Source organism: Ovis aries, chromosome 5 (genome assembly GCF_016772045.2).
Source record: "Ovis aries strain OAR_USU_Benz2616 breed Rambouillet chromosome 5, ARS-UI_Ramb_v3.0, whole genome shotgun sequence".
In the NCBI taxonomy this organism is placed as follows: Eukaryota; Metazoa; Chordata; class Mammalia; order Artiodactyla; family Bovidae; genus Ovis; species Ovis aries.
The window spans coordinates 17,860,029-17,887,938 of record NC_056058.1 but is presented as its reverse complement, the minus strand read 5'-3'; the positions used below and the strand labels follow the sequence as shown (position 1 = coordinate 17,887,938).

Here is a 27,910-nt window from a genome sequence, read left to right as displayed (position 1 = left end):
ATTGACCGCTGAGGAAGGCTTTCTTATCTCTCCTTGCTATTCTTTGGAACCCTGCATTCAGATAGGTATATCTTTCCTTTTCTCCTTTGCCTTTAGCTTCTCTTCTTTTCTCAGCTATTTGTAAGGCCTCCTCAGGCAACCATTTTGCATGTTTGCATTTCTTTTCTTTTTTTTTTTTTTTTGCATTTCTTTTTCTTGAGGATGGTCTTGATCACTGCCTCCTGTACAATGTCACGAACCTCCATCCATAGCTCTTCAGGCACTCTGTCTGTCAGATCTAATCCCTTGAGCCTATTTGTCACTTCCACTGTATAATTGTAAGGGATTTGATTTAGGCCATACCGGAATGGTCTAGTGGTCTCCCCTACTTTCTTCAATTTAAGTCTGAGTTTGGCAATAAGGAGTTCATGATCTGAGCCACAGTCAGCTCTAGGTTTTGTTTTTGCTGACTGTATAGAGCTTCCCCATCTTTGACTGCAAAGAATATAATCAATCTGATTCCGGTATTGACCATCTGGTAATGTCCATGTGTAGCATCATCTCTTGTGTTGTTGGCAGAGGGTGTTTGCTATGACCAGTGCATTCTCTTGGGAAAACTGTTAGCCTTTGCCCTGCTACATTTTGTACTCCAAGGCCAAACTTGCCTGTTACTCCAAGTACCTCTTAACTTCCTACTTTTGCATTCCTGTCCCCTGTAATGAAAAGGACATCTCTTTTGGGTGTTAGTTCTAGAAGGTCTTGTAGGTCTTCATAGACCCGTTCAACTTCAGCTTCTTCAGCATTACTGGTTGGGGCATGGAATTGGATCACTGTGATATTGAAAGTTTTGCCTTAGAAATGAACAGAGGTCATTCTGTCATTTTTGAGACTGCACCCAAGAACTGCATTTGGGACTCTTTTGTTGACTATGAGGGCTACTTCATTTCTTCTAAGGGATTCTTAGCCCACAGTAGTAAATATAATGGATATCTGAGTTAAATTTACCCATTCCAGTCCATTTTACTTCACTGATTCCTAAAATGTCTATGTTCACTCTTGCCATCTCCTGATTGACCACTTCCAATTTACCTTGATTCACAGACCTAACATTCCAGGTTCCTATGCAATACTGTTCTTTACAGCATTAGACTTTATTTCCATCACCAGTCACATCCACAGCTGGGGTTTTTGTGTTTTTTTGTTTTTGTTTTGCTTTGACTCTGTCTCTTCATTGTTTCTGGAGTTATTTCTCCACTGATCTCCAGTAGCATATTGGGCACCTACCGACCTGGGGAGTTCATCTTTCAGGGCCATATCTTTTTGCCTTTTCGTATTGTTCATAGGGTTCTCAAGGCAAGAATACTGAAGTGGTTTGCCGTTTCCTTCTCCAGTGGACCATGTTTTGTCAGAACTTCCCACCGTGACCTGTCCGTCTTGCGTGGCCCTGCACAGCATAGCTCATAGTTTCATTGAGTTAGACAAGGCTGTAGTTCATGTAATCAGTTTGATTAGTTTTCTGTGATTGTGGTTTCTTATTCTATTATTTTCTAATCTTTGTTATTATTCTGATCCCTCTTGTTTATATTTTTCTTATTATATATATATATATATATTTTTTTTTTTTTTTTCTTCTCTCTCTTTGCTGTTGGAGTCTCGTTTTACCCTTCAGGGGCTGTTATCTTTTATTCTTCATTATCGTTCTGCTTTTTAAAAAATCTCTCTCTATTTTTTTGTTTTCTTTCTTTCTCCCCATGGCCTTCATCTTGATGAATTCCTAACCATCCCATCACTTGCTCCACCCTCTGGGCCCCGGCACTTCCCAGGGTAGGCAGACCCTCTCCAGATTGCTGTCAGGTCACGGCAGCCCAGATGGAGGGGCATTGGGAGCCAACAGCCCCTCAGCCCACTCGGCCAGCTGGTCATCCCTGCTCACCTCTTTCTGTTCCCAGTGCGAGGCCGCAGCCGGAGTACGTCCTGCCCAGGTCTGAAGAGAAGGCAGAGGCGGGGCTGGCAGAAGACAGGTAAGCGTCTAGGTGGCTGTGGGCAAGAGCTCACACCTGCCAGCGGCTGCCAAGCCCAAAGAACATCAGATGAAGGTGATCTGAGGTCACTATGGTGCTGAAATAAGACCACCTTGGGGCTTCCCTCGGAGAAGGCAATGGCACCCCACTCCACTACTCTTGCCTGGAAAATCCCATGGATGGAGGAGCCTGGTGGGCTGCAGTCCATGGGGTCTCTAAGAGTCGGACACAACTGAGCAACTTCACTTTCACTTTTCACTTTCATGCATTGGAGAAGGAAATGGCAACCCACTCCAGTATTCTTGCCTAGAGAATCCCAGGAATGGGGGAGCCTGGGGGGCTGCTGTCTATGGGGTCGCACAGAGTCAGACACGACTGAAGCGACTTAGCAGCAGCAGCAGCAGGGACTTCTCTGGTGATCTAGTGGTTAAGACTCCTCACTTCCACTACATGGGGCGCAGGTTCCATCCCTGGTCTGGAAACTAAGATCCTCTATGCTTCATAGTGAAGCAAAAACCAAAATAAAAGGTCCACCATGAGACCTACTCCATCAAACCATTTTAATATGGATTTAGTACATCTCTTTAGAGTCCCTTGGACTGCAAGGAGATCAAACCAGCCCATCCTAAAGGCAGTCAACCCTGAATATTCATTGAAAGGACTGATGCTGAAGCGGAAGCTCCAGTACTTTGGCCACCTGATTCAAAGAGCCGACTCATTGAAAAAGACCTGGATGCTTGGAAAGATTGAAGGCTAGAGAAGAAGAGGGCAACAGAGGGGGAAATGGTTGGAGGGCATCACCGACTCAATGGACAAGAGTTTGACCAAACTCCCGGAGATAGTGAAGGACAGGGAGGCCTAGGGTGCTGCAATCCATGGGGCTGCAAAGAGTCAGACACGACTGAGCAGTTGAACAACAACAGTTGTGGGCAACCAGCACCTCTCTCCCAAACATTCTTTCCGCCAAGAGGGAGACCCTGTACCCCACTAAGCAGTTCCTTCCACTCCCCTCCCCCTCCTAATTTGTCTTTAATCCAGTGACTCTCTGTTGTTATAAAAGTCCTTTAGTGCCTCCCCCTGGGATGTGCAGACAGATGGCATGGGCCCCTCCTTCCCTGTCTCTTTCTGTGCCATCTGCCTCCTGCAGTTGCTGCTTGTTGTACCCTTCTTCTCCTGTCCTTGGGCTCTTTGAGGGCAGTGGCTATATCTTGGGACTGTCCCTTCCTCCTCCTCCTGCCCTGCATCTATCACAGGCCAAGCACAGGGACCAGGGGCAACTGATGTGCCTGAGAGACCAGGATCTGCTCTCAGATGGAGGTTCTGGCTGGCCTTTGTACAGGTCCTGGTGGGTGGGTCCCACCTTCCAGGCGGGTAGGCCTGGGGCAGCACTGGTGGTTTCACTTTGTGGCAGCCAAGGGGCTTGGCCGTCCTCGTGATTACCTGTCCTGGCTCATGTGTTACACAGCAGACACATGCTGACGCTTGCTTTGTGCCAGATCAGGATGCAGCCATGTTGGCCCTCATAGGGCTCACAGCCAAATGCCAAGGCTCCCCAAACAGGCAACTAATGCTAGGATTCCTTCCTTTTCCCACAGGTCTGCTCTGGCCACAGAAGATCAGGAAACAAGGTGCGTGGGAAGCCAGCGGGAGGGGGAAGAGGTGGTTCTTGGCACGTTTTTTGGAAACATTCTAAGTGGAACCTAGCCTGGATGAGTCCCTGTGACTTGGTGGTGGAGGGAGGAGGCACCAGGGAGGCAGAGAGATCATAGTTACCATGACAACAGGGCCTTCTCTGGGGTTGAGTGAGCAGCTGGTCCCTGCCCAACTCCAGGGGTTGCAGTGATGGGAGGCCCCAGGCTGAGGACCCTGGCTGAGAATTCATCCATAGCCAGGACCCCTGAAACCTGGGATTTAACTCAGCTGAAGGGTGCGCTGTCTGCCCACTACCTATCTCAGTGTGTCTGCCCGGCTCTAGATGCCAGAAAAAGCCTCCCTGTGTGTCACAAGTCCTGAGGACCACCCTCAGGGTCCATAGAAGCACTCACGGGACTCAGCAAAGCAGATCTGCTCACGGTTATGGTTTATCACAGTGGATGGGTGGATACAGATCAAAATCAGCAATAGGAAGAGCTGTATGGGGCTGGGCAAAGAAAGACAGGTGCGAGTTCCCAGCTGTTGTCTCCCAGGGGACTTGTGGGGACAGCCCTTTATTCTCCCAGCAGCCAAGTGTGGTGGTGCACAGCAAGTGTCACCAACCTGTGCTGCTTGCCAGGAGCCCTGGTGTCCAGCGTGTTTACTGGGGGTCAGTCATATGTGTGGTGGGCTGTACACATGGCTGACCTTCATCTCTAGCCCTTTCAGAGGTTGAGCGGATATCACATGGTCCACAGCTCCTGTCTTAAGTCATACTGGCAGCATAGATTATCCAGCATGACCCAAGGACCCAGGCAAGCAAAGATACTCTTATCAAGAAGGACATGCCAAGGTCATGGAGGTGGCCGCCAAGGGGCTGGGAAAGGGCCAGACTTTTCTTTGGAATGTGCAGGGTTAATCCTTGATCACATTCTCTGCTACAAATCTGTAACATTGGCCAGCTACATGTCTTAATACTATCCATGTGACCCAAGAAGCCCCAAGCTGAGAAATAAACATCAAAAATGGACTCAAACCAGTACTGCCCTGGAGACATTGAATAGAGGCAAGTTCTCAATGCGTTTCTGACAAGACCATCTCAATCCATGCGTTCTGAAAATAAGTCCCCGTCCACAGACACAGAACACACAAGGAAATCATTCACCATGAAAAAAGTCAGATACAACAAACAGCAGAATTAGACACCCCCACCCCGGGGAACCTCAGGCAGAGATAATAAAAAACAAGCACTTTTAAAATGATTAAATACATAATAGGAAGAATGGTTGGGAGCAGTGGGTAGATGGACAGATGGATGGAGAGATGGGTGGATAGGTAGATGGACATGTATATGGGTAGGTGGATAAACAGATAGATGGGCTCAATGGATAGATGGACAGATGGGTGGATGGGTGATGGATAAGTCAATGGATGGATGGTTGAATGGGTGTGTGGATGGATGGATGGATAGATGGTTGCATGAATGGATGGTTAGATGGATAAATGGATGGTTGGATGGATGCATGGGTGTGTATGGATGGTTGGATGGATAAATGGATGGTTGGATGGGTGTAGGGGTGTGTAGATAGATGGATGGTTGGTTGGACAAGTGAATGGATGTATGGATGATGGATGGATGATTGGTTAGATGGATGAATGGATGAGTGTGTGGATGGATGAATGGTTGGGTGGATGGATAGATGGATAAATGGATGAGTGTGTGGATGGATGGATGGATAAATGGATAGTTGGATGGATGGGTGTGTGGATGGATGGATGGATGGCTGGTTGGATAAGTGGATGGAGGGGTGAATGGTGAGTTGGATAAGTGGATGGATGGGTGGGTGGATGGATGATGGATGGATGGTTGGTTAGATGGATAAATGGATGAGTGTGTGGATGGATGGATGGTTGGATAAGTGAATGGAAGGATGGTGAATAGATGGGTGAATTGAAAACTGACCCAGTCTGATTGAGGGCACTCACCCTGGGGCCTACTCATTGGCTGGGGCACCAAGAGAGAGGTGCCCTTCAGAACCACACCTGGAAGGTGGGTGGCAGGTGGCAGACTTTGCAAGGTAGGTGCCACTCTTGCTGTCGAGGGCATGCCAAAGCCAGATTAGATCATTCTTTTGAATTCCACACACATTTTCCACTTTCTCTAAATCCAATCATGGTAACTTGACCATGTCTCTCCCTCTCCAGCATGTCCTGAAGTAACGTGAGCACAGAGGAGGACACGAAAGATCTCAGATGCCAAGAAACCTCTGTTGGATGCCCTGCGGCCCTGGATCTCATCCTCACCTCATCCCAAGTCCCAGTCTCTGGTGGGGTGCCCGTCTCCCCCATCCATCTCTGAAACCCAACATCCTTTCTAGCTGTTTGAAAACACTTAATGATGCAGTATTAATGCATCTGGAAAAGGACCCAGTTCTCCACCCTTCCACACTCATGAACTCATGGCCAAGAAGAGCGGGAAGCATCAAGCATGGCCCGCGCGTCTTGGTGACCTCAGAGACCCCATCCCACTGCACAGACTCCTGGTCAGGACCCTTCTCTTGCGTGTCGCCTGGGCCAGGTTGGAGCCACAGATGCCCACCGACTCCCTGGCTGGGTCTGGATTCTTCCTCGTGCCTTTCCTCCCAGAACAGTCCCTGCAGTCCTGGGCATCGGGCCTGGAAGTTCAGCACCACCCCCAGCAGCACCGTGTCCTGGGGGAACTGCCTGACCTTGGAACTCAAGGCTTTTCCTTTAAACCAGCCCCCTCGCCACCTATAACTCCCACCTCCTTGGGGAACATCAGAGCCCATGGCACCAGTGAGGGCCACTGATAATCATCCTTGCCCTACAGTTGCAAATCCACCCCCTCCCTCAGTGTAGAACATTCTCCAGCCCCTTTAAGGCAGAGGCCGTGCCACAGGGCAATCCCAACCAATACCTCCTACCGAGAGAATGAGCCTCCTCACTTTCCCAATCCCTCCCCCTAGCATGGAGTTGGGATGTGCCCCTTTGGGTTCCCACCAGGAGCAGAAGCTGAGAAACCAGCTTTCAAGATAAGCTCATCACAGAAATACTGACAGATAAGAAAGCATATACAGGGTACTGGACTTTTGAGCGTTACAAATGTCACTGGGAAAAATAAATCACAGTGGTCTGGATGCTATGGCCACCTGCATTAAAAGGAGACAGATTTCCTTAGGGAGAAAAGAAAAAGACTTTTCTAATGTGCTCCAAAGGCCAGTCAGGTGGGCTCTAGAGGGAGTGAGTTCCCTGTCTCTCGAGGCATACAAGAAAAGGATGAGCATGCTTGCACGGAGTGGTCCCCTGCGGTCCCCTATGACCCTAAGAGTTTCTGTTTCCATGAAAAGTGTGAGTAGTTCAGTTGTGTCCGGTTCTTTGCGACCCCATTGACCCATGGACTATAACCTACCAGGTTTCTCTGTCCATGGGATTCTCCAGGCCAGAATACTGGAGTGGGTTGCCATTTCCTTCTCCAGGGGATTTTCCCGACTCAGGTATCAAACCCAGGTCTCCTGCATGACAGGCAGATTCTTTACCATCTGAGTCACCAGGGAAGCCCTCTGTTTCCATAAATCTGGGCAGAAGTCAAGCAGGGGCGGTGTCTGGCCTCTGTGGCTGGCTTCTTGGCTGGCGTCATCCAGGTTTGATCGACCCCCTACCTCAATCATCTCCCAGTAGGAGATTCTTGGCATCAAGGGGGTACATCTAGGGTTACCCTGATGACAGGAGGGAGCCAGTGGCACTCAGCACTGAGGCAAAGGGACAACAAGGCTTTCCGCATGGCAGGAGTTGTCCCAACAGTGGCTCCCATCTTGGAAAATGCAGGGCCTTGGGCCTCTGTCTTCTGGAACCCAGCACTGCTCCTGCAAGGCTGGGGCCTTTGGGTGTCTGGTGGTATTTTTTAATTTGTATTTCTGCTCTATTTCCTGAACGTCAAATAAAGGACAGGATCTGTGTTCCCAGCTCTGATGAGTTACCTGGAGCCCAAGGCAGGCTGCTTCTCTCCACTCCCACCCCCCTACCGAAAGTCCCCTCCATCCTGGGTCTGCTCGCGCTCCAGCCCTGCCCAGAGTGCCTCCTTTTATAAAAGGTGCCTCGGCATCTGCAGGGCCGGGTTGAACTCCAGGTTCAAGTGACTGGTTCTGCTCTGCTGATGAGATGGACACGTGGCCTGCAAGGCCCACAGATCCACAGTACAGTATACGCAGTAACTCCTAGAAACAGTGCTTCAGTGACAGTGAGAAAGGAGCCGGGGATAGGAACCGATGCATGCCACCCAACCTGACAGTTACTGACAGCCTGCAGAGCCAGTAGGGCTTCCCAAGTGGTTCAGTGGTAGAGAATCTGCCTGCCAACACAGGAGACGCAGGTTCGATCCCTGGGTTGGGAAGATCCCCTGGAGGAGGAAATGGTAACCCACTCCAGTATTCTTGCCTGGAGAATCCCATGGGCAGAGGAGCCTGGCGGGCTACAATCCATGGGATCTCAGAGTCGAACACAGCTGACCATGTGCGCAAAAACACGTGTGCAGAGGCCACAGAGGGACGAGAGGGGCAGACCATCCCGCCCTCAAAGAGTCTGTGGCCTAAAGATTCTGGCCGAACAAGAAATTTCAACACGGACCCCCACCCCGCCTCCCAGTTCACTGTGGCCCACCTGCCACCCCTCAGGACCACCAGCAGCCACAAACAACAGGCAAGTGGAACCAAGGACCCCAACCCAGCCATGCAGACCCCTCCAGAGTAGAGAAAGAGACCCCCAGGGAGGCAGTCTCCAGGCTGGCCACCTCTCCACAAGTGCATGAGGTTCCGAGGTGCAGCTCCACCCAGATGGGGCCACCATATCCAGGCGGGAGTTAGCTGTACCCTCCGAAATGGGCTTTGTGGAAGATTTCTATTCACAGGGCAGTTTGGCTGAAACAGTGGACACCAAGCCCTCCTTGTGAAGGGACGTTGAGTTTTCCTCTGTGACACATGGGGTGCGCCATAAGTCCACCCCCGACCCAAGGTCATAGTTCACATGCCCATGCTTCCGACAGCCAGCTTTGTGGTTTTTTAAAACAAACAATTCATTATGATTACTGTCGTGATGTAAAGACGTCAGTTCCACGGGCTTTGGGGGATTTTCATGGGAAATAAAGCACCGGTGAGAATGGAGGTTTGTGACTTCTGTCCACGTGCATGGGATGTGGCTCTGGTCTTGGGCAGGGTGCAGAGACAGCAGATTTCACGTGCCAGGATGGGGCACAGCGACTTGGGTGACCTTAAGTCATGGCCTTTAAGTCATGGCCTCTCTTGCTTCTGGCTCCTGTCACCAGAATGGGAAGCCCACCTGGGTCCTTCCTGAGGCCTCCTTCTGGCTCTGCCTCTCTGTGATTCAAGTTCCCTTCCTGCCCCCAGTCTTGTCCAACTCTTTATGACCCCATGGACTATAGCCCGCCAGGCTCCTCTGTCCATGGAATTCTCCAGGGAAGAATACTGGAGTGGGTAGCCATTCCTTCTCCAGGGGATCTTCCCAACCCAAGCAAGTCATGGGGAAGTGGGTGGAGCTTGCAAGCCCCCTCTGGGCATCACAGATGGGGAGACTGAGGCACAGAGAGGGGGCGTGGCTCACCTGGGGTCACACGGACACTCAAGGATGGGTCTGAGATGTGACCTGTGCTTTGTTCCTCCAGCCATCCCATTGCATGACCGCAGACTCACACCCTCTGCTGGCTTAGGATCTTAGGATCTTCCCCCAAAGGGTAAGAGTGGGCCCTCCCATGCCAGGTACAGGAGGAGTCCTGTTGTCCACGCCCAGAATTTGTAGACCTGCTGGTGGCAGGGATACCAGGATGCATGTGTTCACACAAAGTCTCCATCAGGTTGATGGCAGGAGTCAACAGATGCCAACCCACCTGTCTCTGCCATCCCACCTCTGTGACATCCAGCGAGGTGCCCTTCACAGAGAAGGGCATTATTACTGGGAGGGAGCCAGTTGGCATGGGAGTGGTGAGGAGGGGGAGCTGAAGACGGCAGAACTGGTGCTGGGATCATGGGGTGCCGTGTCTGGAGGTGACGGTCCCACCCCTTCCTACCACCCCTCTGAGTCTTTGAGTATCTTAAGGGGGTTCCTATGAACCTCATTTATTCATTCACTCACTGAATAATGGGATTTAGCATATTCACCATACTGTACTGGGGATCCTCAGGGACCAGTCACCTCTCACGTTCCCAGCCCAGTGAGGGAGTCTGACACAGGGAACCAGGGCCTCACTAGGGATCAGGAGGAAAATCCAGGAAGGCTCCCTGGAGGAAGAGTTTTCTCTGATTGGAGATCACAGAGAGAAGAAACAGTTAGCCAAGCCTTTGGGCAGGCCAAGAGGTATCTGGCAAGGGCTAAGGCTTGTAGGCTGGACCGAGTTGGGTGAGACAGGAGCAGGAAAATGAAGACTGGCTGAAGGAGTGCAGACAGAGAGGGCCTGAGGCTGGCCTGGCTACCGCTGGGTGTTACTGCAAAGCCAGAGCTGAATGGCCTAATGAGCTATTCTTAAAATCTATCGCTAATGGCGTTTAGCACATTCGCAATGCTGTGCAGAATGCCCGGAATATTGTCTGGGTCTGGAGGCCCTGTCCCCGTCAGCAGGCACTCCCCAGCCCCTGAGGACCAGGAGCCCGCTCTCTGTGTCTACGGACTGGCCTGGATGTGTCCCATGAATGGAATCTCACAGGATGGCGTGGGATGGTCACTTTCAATGACCTTGGGCTCTTAGGGGACAGGCAGGTCTGTATTGGGAGCCCAGGGTGAGCGACCCAGAGGCCTTCCAGCAGGGCCCTGCCAGGGAATGTCGCTGTTACCCATGGTCCGGGCTGCGTGCCCTACAACGAGGCTCCCGGGAAATTCTTGCCGCTGAAACTGGGCCAGAGGTCACACACGGAGCTGGCATTCCCCCCGCCTGTGGGGCAGCTGATGGAGCTCAGGGTCACGGGTCCAGCCACGCTGCCGAGAGGAACCCGAGAGCCAAAGGGGCTGGAGTGGGGAGGAAAGGGGGGTGGGCAGTGGACAAGACCCCTGTCTCGGGCACTTGACACTCTGTCCCTGGTGGCCACCTTTGAAAGGAGGGTCACTGCTCCCAGTGACCTCTCCTGACCTCTGACCTTCAAGCAGGTCAGTCCTGCCTGAAGCCACTAGATGAGTCCGTTAAACAATTCTTAACCAGACCAGTCGCTATGTCCCCACCACTGGTTGACCCTCTCAGCAGGTGTCTTAGCCACTGCTGGTCCTCCCAGTGAAATAGGAGGGGAGGGAGGTCATGGGGGGCCAGAGAGGGCAGGGCCTGGGGGTGAGGACGGGTTACTTTTCATTTTTGGTCTCACCGCACAGCATGTGGGATCTTAGTTCCCTGACCAAGGACTGAACCTGCACCCCCTGCATTGGGGACATCCCAGTGTGCTTTTTTTAAATGCAAATAAGAATGGGAGGAATCTTTGGCACAAGAGAGTTGAAACAGGAAAGACAGCCCCCAATCTGGTTGTTATTGTTTTTTTTCTTTTCCAGTTTTATTTATTTAGTTTTGGCTGTGCTGGGTCTTGACTGCTGTCCAGCTATCTCTCCACTTGCGGAGGGCAGGGGTACTCGCCAGCTGTGGCATGCAGGTTTCTCACTGTGGTGGCTTCTCTTGTTGCAGAGCATGGGTTCTAGGACATACGGGCTTCAGAAGTTGCAGCACGTGGGCTCAGTAGTTTCAGCTCCCAGGCTCTAGAGCACAGGCTCAGTAGTGGCGGGCCACAGGCTTAGTTGCTCCGAGACATGCGGGATCTTCCTGGATCAGGGATCGAACCCACGTCCCCTGCATTAGCAGACGGATTCTCAACCCTTGAGCCACCAGGAAAGCCCCCATCTGGGTTTTTACAAAGCTCCCTCTAGCCATCACACAGAGCAAGCAGGCTTAAAGAAAAACCTGTGCCCGACAGCTCAAGCCATAACAGCGGATTGTACTCGGGAGTCATTGCAGAGGGGCAGAGAGCTCACAGAGCCAGTTTCCACTCCTGACACAGCACAGGCAGGCAGGTTCCCAGCCAAGGAGCAGGTGGGGTCGGTGAATGGAAGATCACAGGAGGGGACATGAAGGGTAAGGGGGTCGTCTAGCTACACTGACTTAGCAGGATTCTTACTGAAATCCCCTTGTGTTTCAGCCAGCGTGCATACTTGCGTGCGAAGTTGTTTCAGTCCTGTCCGACTCTTTGTGACCCCATGAACTGTAGCCCATCAGGCTCCTCTGTCCATGGGGTTTCCCAGGCAAGAATACTGGAGCGATTTTCCATTTCCTCTTTCAGGGTATCTTCCTCACCCAGGGGTCAAACCTGAGCCTCATAGGTCTTCTACATTGGTAGGGGGTTTCTTTATCACTAGCACCACCTAGGAAGCCGTTGGCTGTGTTCAAAGATCTCCTGGCCCTTCCAGTTTCATTCATTCCTTCTGCCACTATTTAGGGACGAAGGGACGCTACCATTAGTGGACCTGACCTTGGTAGGCACTGCAGATACATCAGAAAACAAGACATGCATGGCCCAGCCTGCCCTGGAGGGAGCTCATGATGTGGAGAGAGGCAGTGGGGATCCAGAAAGTTTTCCTGGAAGAGGGGAGGTCCAAGCTGATGCAGGATAGCTTAGTCAAAGTTAGCCTGAGGGAGGAGGATTGGGTAAGGGGAGGGACGGTTCCCAGAAAAGATAACGGCATGTGCAAAGGCCCTGTGGCAGCAACTTTGGCTGCTGAGGGGCAAGTCAGGAGTGGGCAGGGCATCCTCCCTTCATACTCTGGGAGACGGGAGCCCAAAGCCATAGACATCCTCCCTCCCTTGCTTGGGGCTAGCAGCCTCCCTTTATACAGATGGGAACAGTAAGGCACAGAGAGGCCAAGGTGGAGCCTGAGCTCCCCCATGTGGCAAGTGGCAGAACCAGGATTCAAATGCAGGATTCAAACGCAGAATTCTTAACCAAGGATTCTTAAAGAGTAGGCCAGGGTGGCTGAGGGTGGTGGTCACTGACACCCCCTCAGGGGGTCTTCAAGGTCAGAATCATATATGGAAAAAAGATCCATTCAAAGTGACTTCCCTGGTGGCTTAGACAGTAAAGAATCCACCTGCCAATGCAAAAGACCTAGGTTCCATCCCTGGGTCGGGAAGATCCCCTAGAGAAGGAAATGGCACCCCACTCCAGTACTCTTGCCTGGAAAATCCCATGGACAGAGGAGCCTGGCGGGCTATTGTCCGTAGGGTCACAGTCGGTCACGATTGAGCATCCAATACTTTCACTTTCTTTCCTTGGTGGTCCAGTGGTTAAGACTCAATACTTCCGCAGCAGGGGGCACCACAGTTATTAAGCCTGTGCTCTAGAGCCCATGAGCCACAGCTCCTGGAGCCCGGGTGCCCTAGAGCCCGTGCTCCCCAACAAGAGAAACCATCGCAATGAGAAGCCTCAGCACCACAGCTAGGCAGTAGCCCCCGCTCGCCACAATTAGAGAAAAGCCCGCACAGCAGCGAAAACCCAGCACAGCCAAAAAAGATAAATATAATCGTCATTTAAAAATCATTTAACAAAAACAAGCGAAGAAACAAAGTGCAAGCAGAGAGTGAAAAAGAATAGTCCACCTTCATAATCCTCCTTCCATCCTGTGCAGGCATAGGACAGAGAAAACTACCCATAATGACCTAAAACAGGCTAAAAATCCTCCTTTATCTGTGTGTAAAGCTCGGTTTTTCTTCCTGTGAGTACATGCTAAGTCACTTCAGTCATGTCTGACTCTTTCTGACCCGATAGACTGTAGCCTGCCAGGCTCCTCTGTCCATGGGATTCTGCAGGCGAGAATACTGAAGTGGGTTGCCATGCCCTCCTCCGGGGGACCTTCCCGACCCAGGGATGGAACCCAGGTCTCTTATGGTTCCTGCATTGGCAGATAGATTCTTTACCACTAGCGCCACCTGGGAAGCCCTTTCTCCTGTACATCGACCAAAACAACTATGGAAGCCGGCTGAACCACAAGCAGATGCGAGAATCCTTCTAAACCAGACATTAAAGTGATTTGGGCTCTAAAATCACTGTGGATGGTGACTGCAGTCATGAAATTAGAAGATGATTGCTTCTTGGCAGGAAAACTATGGCAAATCTAGGCAGTGGGTTAAAAAGCAAAGACATCACTTTGCTGACAAAGGTCCATATAGTCAAAGTGGTGGTTTTTCCAGTAGTCAAGTACAGATGTGAGAATTGGACCGTAAAGAAGGTAGAACACCAAAGAATTGATGCATTTGAACTCTGGTGCTGGAGAAGACTCTTGAGAGTCCCTTGGACTGCAAGGAGATCAAACCAGTCAATCCTAAAGGAGATCAACCCTGAATACTCATTGGAAGGACTGATGCTGAAGCTGAAGCTCCAGTACTTTGGCCCCCTGATGTAAAGAGCTGACTCATTGGAAAAGACACTGATGTTGGGAAAGATTGAAGACAGGGGGAGAAGGGGGCAACAGAGGATGAGGTGGTTGGATGCCATCACCGACTCAATGGACATGAACTTGGGCAAACTCCAGGAAATAATGAAGGACGGGGAGGCCTGGCATGCTGAAGTTCATGGGGTTGCAAAGAGTCGGACACAACTTGGCAACTGAACACACACACAGAGAATATCACTGTTTAACCTAAAAAATTTTTTTTATTTAAACAATATAAATTTATTCTCTGACAGTTCTGGAGGTGAGAAGTCTGACACAGGTCTCATAGAGCTAAGATCAAGATGGGGGCAGGACTGGTCCCTCTGGAGGCTCCAGGGAAGAACAGACTCCTGCCTTTTCCGGCTTCTAGAGCCGCCACATCCATGGCTCATGGTTCCTCCCTCATCTTCACAGATAGCAGCAGGTTATCTTTTTGACCCTCCTGCTGTAGCAATGTGTCATCTCTCTCTGACTGTAGCTGGAAAGGTTCTCAGCTTTTTTGCTGTTGTCAACTGAAGCAAAAGTCACATAATATGCAACTAACCGTTATCGTAAAGTGTACCATTAGGTAACGCTTAGTGCATTCACAATGCTCTGAAAATATCACCTCTATCTAATTCCAGAACATTTTCATCACCGCAGAAGAACACCCTACAAGTAATCACCCCTCATTTGCCCTCTCCCAGGTCCTGGTAGCCACGAACGCTGTCTCTGCGGATCAGCCTGCTCTGCTCGTTTCCCGTCAGCAGAGTCACGCCCTGTGTGTCCTTCTGTGTCTGCTCCTCTCACTGAGCATCGTGTCCTCAGGGTCCGTCCATGTGGTAGCGAGTGTCAGGGCTTCTCCCCTTCTCATAGCAGAATAATAGTCCGTGGGAGAATGGATCAGTTGTATATCCATTCATCTGCTAATAGACACTTAGTAATTTCCACCTTTTGGCTCCTATGACTCATGTTGCTATAAACATTCATGGACAAGCATCTGTGGAGACATGTGTTTTCATTTCTCTTGGGTTGACACTTTGAAGTGAAATTGGGTCCAAATAACTGCCAACTGTTTTCCACAGAGACTGCCCCGCTTCCCATGCCCACACAGGACTGCCATCTCTCTTCATCCTCACTGACATACACACAGTCCGTCTCTTTGACCGTGGCCATCCTAGAGGGTGTGAGTGGTATCTCACTGTGGGTTATTTATTCATTTTGGGGGTTGCAGCTTGCAGGATCTTAGTCCCCTGACCTGTGATTGACCCACACCCTTGGCAGTGAAGCATAGAGTCCAGACCACTGGACCACCCAGGAATTCCCTCACTGTGGTTTCCATTTGCATCTCCCTGATAATCAGTGAGGCCGAGCATCTTTTCATGTGCTTGTTGGCCATGAGTATATCTTCTTTGAAGAAATGTCTATTCAGAGTCTTTGCCCATTTTTAAATTGGGTCATTTGTCTTTTTGTTGCTGACTTGTAAGAGTTCTCTATATATTCTAATAACTCTTTACCATACATATGACTTGTAAATATTTTCTTCCATCCCCTGCTTTGCCTTTTCACTTTCTTAATAACGACATTCAATACAAAAACAGTTTTCAATTTTATCTAGCCCCCTCCCTGAATTTTTTAAAAACTACTATTTTTCATTAAAAAATATCATATTTGTGGACTTCCCTGGTGATGCAGTGGATAAGATTCCACCTGCCAGTGCGAAGGACACAGGTTCATCCCTGGTCTGGGAAGATTACACATGTTTTGGAGCAACTAAGCTTGTGTACCACAACTACTGAAGTCCAGGCACTCCAGAGCCCAAAGGCCACAACTACTGAACCCGCATGCTGCAGCTACAGATGCTCTGAAACAAGAGAAGCCACCGCAATAAGAAGGCTGTGCAGCATAACCAAGAGTAGCCCCCGCTGCTCACTGCAACTAGAGAAAGTCCAAGCAAAGCAACAAAGACCCAGCACAGCCAAAAATCAATAAAATTATAAATATATATGTATATTACATTCATGTGACCATGTAGTTTTATCATTTTAAAAGTTGAAAAGGCTTTAATCTTTCTCAGTTTTAAGTTATAATGTGGTAAATATTATCCATGACAGTAATCCATTTATTTATTTTTTTACTAAGGCCATCCCTTGAGCAGCTTTCGAGATCCTAGCTCCCGGACTAGGGAGCAAACTCACGCCCCCTTCACTGGAAGGACAGAGTTTTAACTACTGGACCACAAGGAAGACCCAACAGTAATCCATTTAAACCAAAGCTCCCTGGGATCCTCAGTCGTTCTCAAGAGTGAGAAAGGGGGTCCTGAAAGCAAAAGATCTCCTTGGGTCTGGGATGTGGTCCCAGCTGGTCAGCAAGGTGTGCGTGTTCTGTGGGCGGATCCACAGAGCCATGCCTCCCCAACCCTAGCCCACCCAGCTGCTGAGAGGCCAGAGGCTAAACCCAATGACGCCAGGCCTCACGTGGCCGCCCAAAGAACGGGCCCTGGTGTCACGCTGAGATTTTCCCGTGGCCAGGGTCACCTGAACAAAGCTATCTTGGGATTCACCGCTCTGGACCTTAAGCCCATCTTGGCAGCAACCCCCTTAGAAAAGGAAGTCCCCTGCTGTGTGGAGCCCCCGGGGCTGGCCGGCTGCTGTGGCTGGAGACCGGGCCCAGGGGGGAGGTGTGAGCTCCTTTCTTCAGCCACCAGAGCCGGCCTTAATGTCAGGGTCAGGCGAGGGGACACACCGGCCTGGATATTTTTAGGGAAGGAAGGTGTGTGGCCGGTTATCTGTCCCCTGGGCAGCCTGGCCAGGAGGGGGAGGAGGGAAGGAGTAGGAGGAGGGGAGAGGGAGCGGGGTGACATCCACCCGCCGCCCCTGCCTGGCCGACCCGTGACTAATTTAGGCAAAAGGCAGCGTGGAGCTATTTCCATCCAGTGGGAACAGGTGCCGCGCGCCACCCCCACCCCGCCCGCCCACTTCAGCGCGCAGCCGCGCTCCCCATAGGCGGTGGGCCGCCCCACTCTGGGCGGCCTCCGTGCTGCCCCAGCCTATAAAGGCGCGGGGTTTTCTCAATGAAGCCGGGACGCACTGCGGGGTCGGGCCCAGCCGGGCACCCGGGAGTCAGGAGTCATCTTGCCAACCGCGGTCCCCGCCGCCCCTCCGCGCCGAGATGAAGTACATCGTGGGCATCGGAGGGTGAGCGGCCCGGGAGCGCGCGGAGGAGGGAGAGGCAGGCCGGGCGCGCCCCTGTGCGGGCCGAGGCGGCGGCCTGGGCAGGAGGCCAGGGGAATGAATGGAGGGCTGCCTGGAGCCTGGTGTCGCAGGGACCCGATGCCCAAGGTCGGAGTGCTGGGAGTGGGGTTCTGCCCTCTGTTTGGAAATTCCGCACTGGAAGTCCCTTCCCCACCCGGCACCCAAAGTAGACAAGACTCCCTGGGGATAGAAGACTTTATAAAGCTTAGGCAGTTCTTCTGAAGGGCTGGAGGGTGGGGATGGGGAGACACCAACCCCAGGAGGCTCCTGGGCAGGTGGGGTGGGGTCCTCAGAGTGGCACTCCGCCGTGTGGCACCCGCCTTTAGAAGCTCCTTCTGCTGACCTCAGGCAGGAACCTTGCTTTCCTGGGGATTGTGGCCTTTTAGGACTACGCCTGGGAAGCATTTAGCAGAAGCCGGGCTGGCCTGAAGCTCCAACCTGGGCGGTCGCCCTGGGTCCACCCTGCTTTTGGTTTAGTGCTCCATTACCCTCTTGAAATTCTTCACAGAATGAGACAAGGGCCCCCATTTCTGTAGCTGGCCCTAAGGGCACCGTGTGCCTGTCAGCAACAACTCAGATTAACATCAGGCATGTGCTAACCTGCTCCCCTTCAGGCATGGAGGTCTCCTTTCCCACCAGCTCTTTTGAAAGCTGCAACTCCCTCCTTTCACACTCAGCTTTCCACTCCTGATTCCTGGGACAGGGACAGCCAGGTCAAAGGGACACTCACGTCCAGGAAGGCCTGACAGTCACCCTTCTGTGTCCTTCGACGGCCCCAGTCTAGAGTCCTTAGGGTGACCATCGTCCTGCTTTTCCTGGGACTGAAGGATCCCCAGGATTGGGGACTTTGGGCACTAAAACCAGAGATATCCCGAGCAGATGAGATTGAGCAAGATCACCCTGCTTTGCCCATTGTTTTTTGAGGATTTTATATATATTTTTTTGCTACACCACATGGCTTGTGGGATCTTAGTTCTCCACCCAGGGATCGAACTAAGACCCTCAGCAGAGAAAGCACGGAGTCTTAACCACCAGGGAATTCCCACCCTTTGTCCTAAGGTGACTGCCTCTTCCCAGGTTTGCAGTTTTCCATTTAGCACTTGCTTTAATAGTCTGGCTTTTTAAAAAAGCCCTGCAGAGGCTAGGTCACACGTGGGCCTCAGTTTCCTGGTCTGTAAGACCAGCTCCCGGCCCCACCTCCTGGGTTTGCGGTCACACTGAATGAGTCCGAACACGGAAAGCAGTGCTTCCCTGACCCCAGCTGAGACTGCGTGTTAACTTGTCAGCTTGTTCCCACCTCCTCTGCTCTTTTCTGTTTCTCTCCACCGGCGAGGGCAGGCCTATGCCTGGCCCACGCGGGCAGTGGGCAGCAGGATGCCGGGCGGCCCAGGTTGGCCACTCAGAACCCCTCCCCTGACTTTCCGTTGCTGTTGTCCAGTCACTCAGTCGTGTCCGATTCTTTTTGACCCCATGGACTGCAGCATGCCAGCCTTCCTTGTCCTTCACTGTCTCCCGGAGTTTGCTCAAACCCATGTTCGTTGAGTCAGTGATGCCATCCAGCCATCTCATCCCCTGACTTCAGATGAATAGAAATACCCTCTTAGCACTACAGCCTTGTGTTTTAGGTTTCAGTCTGATCCTGGGGGCCCCTCAGACCCAGACAGGCCCACAGAAGGGACCCAGGCAGCCTCACAAGTATGCTCTGCCTACAGCATGACCAACGGCGGCAAGACTACCCTGACCAACAACCTCCTCAAGGCGCTGCCCAACTGCTGCGTGATCCACCAGGATGACTTCTTCAAGGTGGCTGCCCTGGCCAGGGGCAGGGGAGGGAGGTGGCCCCGTGAAGGAGCCTCAGGGCAGGCAGACCCCTTGGGGGTGCCCTGGGGCCGGCGTTCTCAATTACTGAGCACCTGCTATGTGCCTGGCAGGTTCTCAGGGCGCAGACAGGGGAGGTGCAGGTCCCAGAGCGGATGTGTTGCCTGGGCGGTGCCCTTTATCCTCTGCTCCACCCCTGTCCCGTCTGCAAAGTGGGCTCTGAGCCCACCCTCGCTGCTTTGTGGAGGGTGAGGGGCAACTTCACTATGGATGTAACTGGTCCCCACTCCTGGTCCCAGTAGTCATGAAGCTGGGGAGGGGGTTCTGAGTGCCTTGCCTGGGACCTCAGAGCCTGTGACTCTCAGCTGCAGGGGAACGGGGCAAGCAGGTGCCCCCAGACCCTCACCGGGGGCTCTCCGGGTGCTGTTCCCCCAGGGTGGGGTGAGGTGGGAAGGCGGGCACTGAGCCCGCGGCTTGGGCTCCTCTGTTTCAGCCCCAAGACCAAATAGCAGTTGGGGAGGACGGCTTCAAACAGTGGGACGGTAAGAATGGACGGCGGCAGCCCTGCGCCCCTGCCCACAGTACCCCCCGGCCCCCACCCCACTAATGCCCTGTCTCCCGCCCCCTAGTGCTGGAGTCCCTGGACATGGAGGCCATGCTGAGCACCGTGCAGGCCTGGGTGAGCAGCCCCCGGAAGTTTGCCCGCGCCCACGGGGTCAGTGTCCGACTGGATGCCTCAGACACCCACATCCTCATTCTGGAAGGCTTCCTGCTCTATAGCTACAAGTGAGTATCTCCAGATCTAGGCCCCGGGCAATGCAGGCCCTCCCAGGTCACCAAGTCTCTATTTCGACAGACAGGACACCAAGGCCTGGGGGTGTGGGAGGCTTGGGACTGGGGCAGCAGGAAGCGGGAGACAGGCCTCGGAGTCTGATCCAAGGGTCTGGGGCAAAAACCCACACCTCTTGGGGGAACTGAGTCTTCTGTCTAGGACCTCAGCTTCCTCAGACAGCAGGCTTGGTGGGATCCCCAACCTTGCTGGGTGACCCTGGGCAAGACACTGTACCTCTCTGGGCCCCCGAATTGGGAGAGAGGGATGACTCCACCCTCAGAGTAGGGGGGCACAGTGGGCATAGCAGGAGACTGGCCACTGCTGGTCCCCTCACTCATCCCTAACTTAATCAGCCCAGACCCCTCTCCCCACCCCACCCTTGTCACCCAGGAACATGCCTGGAGGCTCTGGGGTTGTGTGCTTTGGCCCACGGGCACTGACCATGTCCTCCACCCCTGCCAGGCCCCTGGTGGACTTGTACAGCCGAAGGTACTTCCTGACCGTCCCCTATGAAGAGTGTAAGTGGAGGAGAAGGTGAGCCTGGGGGGCTCTGTCTGCATCCCCAGGGGGAACCAGGAAATGGGTAATGCCTGCCAGACACACGGCCACCCTGAAGCTGCAGACTGCTCGGCAGCAGGCACTTGGGTGGCCAGTGCTGGGTTCCAGAGGCCCACAGCCTGGGGTCCGGATAGCATGACCCACCACTGCCCTGCCGTGGGCATCTCCCAGGCCCACTGGGAAAAATGCTAGAAGTTGGGGCACTCAGGCCCCAGCACGGGGCCCCTGACTCCATGGGGTCCCCGCTCCTGACCTAGTTCCCGCACCCCAGGCTCTGCACTGGCACCACCCTCAGGTGACCTGCATGTTGCTCATCCTTGCCCATCTCCCTCCCCAGTAGGCGAAGCTACGCGGTCCCTGATCCTCCTGGCCTCTTCGACGGCCACGTGTGGCCTATGTACCAGAAGTATAAGCGGGAGATGGAGGCCAACGGTGTGGAAGTGGGTAAGTCCCTGAGTGAGATGAGGCTGGCCCCTCCCCTCCGGGACTTGGTGGGAAACCTAGAAGGCCTTCCTCGAGTCTCGCCAGCAGTCTCTTGCTTTGGGGCCCAGATGCTGGCCTGTCCCAGCTGCCTAACTCTGTGGGTCCGCTTCCTCCTGACCCAGCAGTCTGCCAGCCCTGCTGTGAGCTGGTTGGCAGCAGCCCCAGGGATCCGGCCCTCCCTTGGCTGAGCCCCCTGGGCCCCTGACTATGGCCTTTCCGACTGCAGTGTACCTGGACGGCATGAAGTCCCGCGAGGAGCTTTTCCACCAGGTCCTGGAAGACATTCAGAACTCACTCCTGAACCGCTCCTAGCAAGGCCCAAGAGGAGGCACCCAGCCCCCACTGCAGGGACCCACACACAGCTCCGGCCACAGCGCGGCCAGCGGGTGGCACTGCAGCCGGGCACTGCGTGATCATTCCCGTCGGAGAAGTCTTGTACAGATGAGAGTGGACGCCCCGCTCATAGCCCAGCAGCTTGGGGCCCACAATGCATCCATCCATAACCTCAACGGCGGCTTACTTATTAAACCTGATCCTGTTTTTTAGTTGTTGGGGTCCAGCCTGTTGTGTTTGAGGTGCCAAGAGGGCCTCTCCCGGCCCTTCTCCTCAGTGTACTGGTAACCTCCACGGGTGACGCTGAGAGCTCCAGGCAGTGGCAGTATCCACCTGGTGGACCCATGGCAGTGTGGCCCTGGGTGGCTGCTTGAGGGTCTTTGGGCCTATTTTCCTCAAAAGGGCAATTTCCTGCCAGCTTTCAGCACGTGGCGCGGCACGGCCCAGAGCAGGGTCTGGGAAGTCAGCCTGGCCTGAGGGTGCCCCTGGCTCTTGGCTGAGCCCCACCCTCACTGCACCCTGGCACTTCCCCCATGATCGGAGCTGATACTACTTCTCATGATCCAGGAGGCTCATAAGCACACTCTCCGTGTCCCTGAGCCAGCCCTAGAAGGCTGGTGGTTCAGTTTATCGTGTACACCCATTTCACAGACAGGCCTGTGGAGATCCACAGAAAGGGTTGGTTCACAGTGGGTCGGTCCTGTAAGTCCTGCCCCGCCCCACATTTGGGGTCCTAGGCTCCTGGGAAATTGCTCGCTTTCTGTATCCCAGGTGGAAGCCTCCTGCTCGGATCCTGCCCCTTCTCAACAGTCTTCCTGCTAACAGAAATCACCTGGCACAGCGCTCACCACTGCCTTTTGCCCCTGCAGCCTCATGACTCAGCACAGAGCAAGACACAAACAAGAGAGTGCTGAGCAGATGGAAGGCAGCCCAGCAGGGGCAGGGGCTTCAGCTCAGGCCCAGTGCAGCCACTAGGAAAGTGACCAGCCATCCCCATGTACTGGGGACTTTCCTAGTTTTAACACAGAAAGCCCTGTTTCCCCAGAAATCTCTCAGAACCGAGATGATTGGTCACCATATTTTTAGTCTTTCTAGGGACAGTGGAGCAAAGGTGAAGGAGCCCACAGGTCGAAGGTCGGGAGGGCCTGGGTGTCCGTCCCTGCCTGGCCATCAACCAACTGTGTACCTCGTGGCTCAGGACACCAAGTCTTGGGACATTTGTTGAACCTGTTAAGTGTCTGCTTGCTTCAAATCAACAAAACCAAAGAACAAACGACACTATTATGGGCTGAATTGTATACCCTCACATTCATATGTTGAAGCCCTGACCCTTAGGACCGCAGAATGTGACTGGGTCGTGAAGGTGGGTCTTAATCCAGGATGACTGGTGTCCATACAAGGAGAAGTTGGGGGACTTCCCTGGGGGTCCAGTGACTGAGACTCAGCACCCAATGCAGGGGGCCTGGGTTTGATCCCTGGTCAGGGAAATAAAACCCACGTGCTGCAACTAAGACCCAACACAGCCAAATATATACATAAATACAAATTAAAAAACAAAGTCTTCTAGGGACTTCCCTGGTGGTCCAGTGGTGAAGACTCTGTGCTTCCACTGCTGGGGGTGTGGGTTCAATTCCTGGTTGGGGAACTAAGATCCTGCATGTCATATGTATTTTTTTTTTAATTCACCAGGTTTTTATAAGAAAAAAAAACCACCCAAAGTAACTTTTTTTTTTTTGGCTACATCAACACTGCTTATGAGATGTTAGTTTCCCAACTAAGGATTGAACTTGGGTTCCTTGCAGTTAGAGTACCTAGTCCTACCAAATGGACCATCAGGGAATTTCCCAATGTGACTTTTATTCAGTGGAATTTTCGACATTTGTGACTTTAATAAAAAAATGCATTAATGCCGGACTTCCCTGATGGTCCAGTGGTTGGGACTCCACACTCCCAGTGCAGGTGAAGTGGGTTTAATCCCTAGTTGGGGAACCCACATGCCACAGGGCTTGGCATGACCAAAAAGAAAAATAGAATAAAAATATTTTAAAAAATGGCATCATTGACTCAATGGACATGAGTTTGAGCAAACTCTGGAGATGGTGAAGGATTCCCTTCTGGGAGAAGGGAAGCCTGGCATGCTGCAGTCCATGGAGTTGCAGAGTCGGACACGACTTAGCGATTGAATAAGATTTTAAAAATGCAGTAATACTCATAACTCGCTAACAGCACATAACTGTCCTGCTAATAAATCAGGTGCTCAGTGTAATGGGTTAGAGTTACTGGGTGTGTAGTACTTGGGTCAGCAAAGGATGGCCCCTGGGTCCAATCCAGCCCACTGTAGGTTTTTGCACATCCTTCAAGCTGAAAATGGCTTCACAGTTTTAAGTGGTTGTGGGAAAAAAAAATTTAAGAGAAGAATTAAATTTCATGACACATATATTACAGGTATTCAAATTTCAGCACCTATAAATAAAGCTTTACTGGCCTTCAGTCATGCCTGTTCACGTGTGTGTCAGCTATGGCTTCTTTCACGCCACGTGGCCCAGCTGAGTGGCTGTAGCAGACCCTCAAGTCTGCATAGCTGGAATCAGTTACCTCCTGCAGCGGCTACACACACTGCAGTGATGCGAGGGCTGGGGTAGAGGGCCACAGGGAGCGGTCACTGTGTCCTGGAGGGCAGGAGGGAGCTGGGGCAGGGCCAGCAGGGAGTTTCAGCAGGGCTGCCAAGTCCTGCCCTTTGCCACAGGCACGGAGCATAGCGACGCTGATCCACCGGTCACCAGGCCAAAAATAGCCCAGGATGGGACCGGGAAACGGGAGAGGAGGCTCCGGGGCAGCCTGAGCCCTGCCTAGTCACTGGTCATTATGAAAACAGTCGAGGCGGAGCGGGGGACCATCTCCACCCAGCGTGCACAGAACTTTCCGTGTTTCAGCACTGAGGGTTCCCCACACTGGGAAAGCCCGGGTCCAGGCAAACTGAGAGTTTGCCCCCTTATGGGGGCCAGTCACCTGGAGAGGGTGGGTTATCCTATGACCCACTTCCCTAGGGCTCAGAGAGGGAAGGGACCTGCCCATGGTCGATCAGCAGAGTTCAGATTTGAACTCCAGTCTGGAAATGCCCACCCAGGGCCTTCTCCAGCCAGGGAAGCATGCCAGGCCACTCACACTTGCCCCAGAAGGCCCTCCCACCTGAACCCCTGGAAGAATCTCTCAATTCTTCTACAACCATCTGACGGGCCCAGCGGATCAGCCCCATCACAGGAAGGCTCCAGGCCAGGCTAACTTGTGCCTTCCCCAGACAGAACCCCAAGACTAACCCAACACGCCCCTCCAGTGTCCACCAAGTGGGTCAGTGCCAGGCAGTGTCCCCAGGCCCTAGGATGGGAGGCCCCAAGACAAGGCAGCCTGGAGCATGAGTGGGCAGCCCTGGAACCCAGCTGCCTCAGCCCATCTTGGAGAGAGCCCCTGGGCAGGTAACGTGCCCCCTGGGCTTGGGAAGCCCACTGCTGCCGGGTCTGTGGCAGGTCTTTCCACCCTCCATGACAAGGAGCCCGAGGCCCGCCCCTAGCCTGGCCAGCCATAGGGTGGGTACACCCACCTGTGGGACACCTGTCTGGTGCTTGGGGAGTCGGGGAGAGCTCTCCTGTGCTCTGGCAACCAGAATAACCTATTCTTGTTTTCCAGATGAGGAAACTGAGGCTCCCAGGGGTGGAGTCCCTTGGCCCCAGGAGACAGGGTTCCAGGCCAGGCAGATGGGCCTGGGACATGGCTGCACTCACAGTCCTGCAGGAGCCATCACCACCAGGCCCCCAGCCCCAGGCCCGGAGGAGCCCCTCCCAGTTCCTGGTGCCCCCACTGCCTCCCTCCGAGGTCCCTTCTGTGACCATTCATTCTCCTCCTGCCCGCATCAGGGAGCTGGAGCAGACTCCCCTACCAGTACTACGGTATGTATTAGTTCTCTTTACAAATCTCGCTTACTTTATTGGTTTTAACTAAATTCACTTGAAGAGGAAACTTTATGACCTTGCTGTGGATGGGGAAGCCTGCATGTCCTGACATGCGTTAGAATGAAACACATCACTAAAAACACTAAGAAGGCCTGCTCCCGTGTCCCCTGAAATCACCCCTGGGGCACCCAGTGAGAAGCACCCCACCTTCCTGGAATGCCCAAAGCCAACAGCCTTAGGTTGGGGCTTCTCAACCGGGGGCGATGCTGCCCCCTGCCCAGGGGACACTGGGCAATGTGACACGACACTAGGGATGTGTGGTTGTTACACTGGAGGCCCCTGGCATCAAGGGTGTGGGGCCAAGGAGGCTACTCCAAGTCCCCCAGCGCCCAGGACGCCCCACAACCAAGACCCAACTGGCCTGAATGCCAGCAGAGCCGAGGGGAGACAAGCTGGACTAAAGGCAGAGAACTGGCTCAAAACCCTACTCCCCGATTTGGGGCGCCCCGAGTGGGATTCTGCTGTTTAGACCAGGCTAAGCACCCAGGATGGGACAGACCCTGACACATGCCCACGTGACGCACTCACACCCACGTGCCCCTCGTCCGGTGGCTGACACCTTCCTGTGCCAAGTCACCCCCACCCCCAGGAACTTGGCCTGGCCTGCCCGCCACCCCACTTCTTGGATCCCTACAGGGCCCCAGGCGCCAGGCAGCTCACCTCCAACAGGGGACAAGGTGCATCCTCAGGATTGCTGGGGGTTGAGGGGGATGGGAGAGATTCCGGGGGGCCCCTCACTGGAATCTGGCTCCTCTGAGGCCACCCTGACTAGGAAGTCCCTCTGGGGATACCCTATCCCACCCCAGCCCACTGCAGACATATAGATGGGCGGGTGACCTTCCATGCAGAGCGTCCCCAGGCAAGCCTCTGGCCGGTCACCCCACCAGAGCTCTGCTGGGGGTAGCCTTCCTGAATGTCCTAACAGCCCTGGGAGGAGGAAGACAGCAGCAGAGGCCCAGGAGGCGGGGGGCGAGGCTGCAGAGCCCGCTCCCTGCCCCCCACCTCCTTGTTCTATTTCAGGACGCCCCCACCCCAAGCACTTGCCACTCACATCAAGTAGCACTCAGCCGGCCCTCTTAATCAGCAGTAACTCTGCCCGCCCCACCTGAGTCCCCACAGGGTCAGAGCGGTTGCCTCTGAAGGTGGCCCCCACCTCAGGCATCCTGTCTGCCAGGACGCTGAGGGGGAGTCCTTGAGACACACCCTGGGATGGGGGGACAGCCAGTGCCTAAGGGAGGAGCAGGCTGACTGGGAGAGACAGGCAGCCACAGGCCCTCCGCGGTCGCCCAGGAGCACCCCCCAAGTCCACCCAGAGCACTCTGTGGGGAGCCTGGGGCTCCCTCCAAGACATGCCTTTATGGCCACCCTGTCCAGTTTAAGCTTCTCTCAGCCTTCGAAAAGCCAGGGAGAGGAGGGAGCGGCGGAGGGTGCAGAGGCAACTTGCCATCATACAAACAGGGCCTGCCTGTAAGTCCTCCTTGTCTGGGGACCCTCAAAAATACAAAACCCCAGGGGGTGGGGTTCAGCCACCAGCTTCCCTAGTGGCTCGAATAATGAAGAATCTGCCTGCAACGCAGGAGACCAGGTTCGATTCCTGGGTCGGGAAGATCCCCTGGAGAAGGGAATGGCTATCTATTCCAATATTCTTGCCTGGAGAATCCCATGGACAGAGGGGCCTGGCGGGCTACAGTCCATGGGGCTGCAAAGAGTCAGAAACGACTGAACGACTAACACACACGCGCAGGGGGTGAGGTGGACACTGGGGAGTTAAGGGTGGGGGTGGGTAGGGGGGAAGCCCTGGGCTCCCTGAGGGGAGACAGCACCTCAGCCATAACTGCAGGACGCAGGCATCCTGGGGTCAACTGGCCAGGGAGGGGCCCCGCTCTGTCCCCGCAGGACAAGGAGAGTCCAGCAGGAGAAGGCCCAGCCCCCACTCCGCCCCTACCCCTCCGGGCACCCTCTCCCAGCCCGCCGGTGGAGTGCCCCAGGCGAGCCTGTGTTTGCGCGTCCTGTGCGTGGGGTATGTCTTTCACCGTGGTTCTGTGTCTCACTTTTCCGGCCACCGAGTGGGGCTGGGCAGAGGGACAGGGGGATGGTTTCAGTACTTACTTTTCTTTTTCTCTCTGTACAACGGGGGGGCTAAAGGTCTCGGGGGCTGAAGGAGCCTCCTGATGCTGGCGGGGCTGGCTTTATAGGCCACCCTGTGCCCTGGGCAGGCGTTTCGGTTATTAATAGTGGCCGCCGCCTCTTGCCCGAGTATGGTCAGGAGCACAGCAGCTGTGGGTGTGTGGCCACTGGGCCAGGGCAGGTGGCACAGACAGACAGCCCTCTGCCCCCTGAGAGGTCAAGCATGGGCTGGTGACACATGGGCCAAGCCTCCCAATCTAACCCCACCAGCTTAGTGATGGGGTGCCCAGGGTGTGCTGGGCCCCAACACACCCCTTCCTCCATCCCTTGCCCCCACTCTGGGCACCACTGTCTCTAAGGACAAAGCTGACGCACACAGAGGTGCCCTGCCTGCCAAGAGCCAGG

At 53.7% G+C, this 27,910-nt stretch overlaps 2 protein-coding genes and 1 long non-coding RNA gene across 5 annotated transcripts in view; 2 read left to right on the top strand and 1 right to left on the bottom strand.

The window, feature by feature from the left end:
• ATCAY (ATCAY kinesin light chain interacting caytaxin) overlaps nt 1–8,809 on the top strand; it is a 40,106-nt gene extending 31,297 nt beyond the window's left edge. The window contains exons 11-13 of the mRNA XM_027969868.3: nt 1,929–2,000; nt 3,596–3,628; nt 5,838–8,809. Coding sequence (XP_027825669.1) covers nt 1,929–2,000; nt 3,596–3,628; nt 5,838–5,847 — 115 coding nt within the window. The 3' untranslated portion in view covers nt 5,848–8,809. The remainder of the gene's footprint in view (nt 1–1,928; nt 2,001–3,595; nt 3,629–5,837) is intronic.
• Nucleotides 158–27,541, bottom strand: LOC132659808 (uncharacterized). The gene is made up of 2 exons (XR_009600655.1): nt 27,488–27,541; nt 158–11,454 (listed from the first exon to the last, which is right to left on the bottom strand). It is a non-coding gene; the product is annotated as an uncharacterized LOC132659808 (long non-coding RNA).
• NMRK2 (nicotinamide riboside kinase 2) lies at nt 17,175–21,583 on the top strand. Of its 3 annotated transcripts, none has more exons than XM_012178080.4 (7): nt 17,175–17,290; nt 19,060–19,150; nt 19,659–19,707; nt 19,795–19,951; nt 20,460–20,515; nt 20,893–20,999; nt 21,265–21,583. In XM_012178080.4, the coding sequence occupies exons 1-7, from the start codon at nt 17,265–17,267 to the stop codon at nt 21,280–21,282; spliced, it is 504 nt and encodes a 167-aa protein (XP_012033470.1). In that variant the 5' UTR covers nt 17,175–17,264; the 3' UTR covers nt 21,283–21,583. The 3 variants fall into 3 exon arrangements, with proteins under 3 accessions (XP_012033470.1, XP_012033468.1, XP_004008655.1); XM_012178078.4 differs by having other exon boundaries at nt 20,460–20,531; nt 20,896–20,999; XM_004008606.4 differs by having other exon boundaries at nt 20,460–20,531.
• Nucleotides 27,542–27,910: the final 369 nt, after the last annotated feature.

Excerpts from the sequence above, each read along its gene's own strand:
- NMRK2 (XM_004008606.4), top strand. The coding sequence starts at position 17,265 with ATGAAGTACATCGTGGGCATCGGAGG. Across the intron at positions 19,708-19,794 it reads CGGCTTCAAACAGTGGGACG|TGCTGGAGTCCCTGGACATG; the intron begins GTAAGAATGGAC and ends CCCGCCCCCTAG. Across the intron at positions 21,000-21,264 it reads GGCCAACGGTGTGGAAGTGG|TGTACCTGGACGGCATGAAG; the intron begins GTAAGTCCCTGA and ends TTCCGACTGCAG.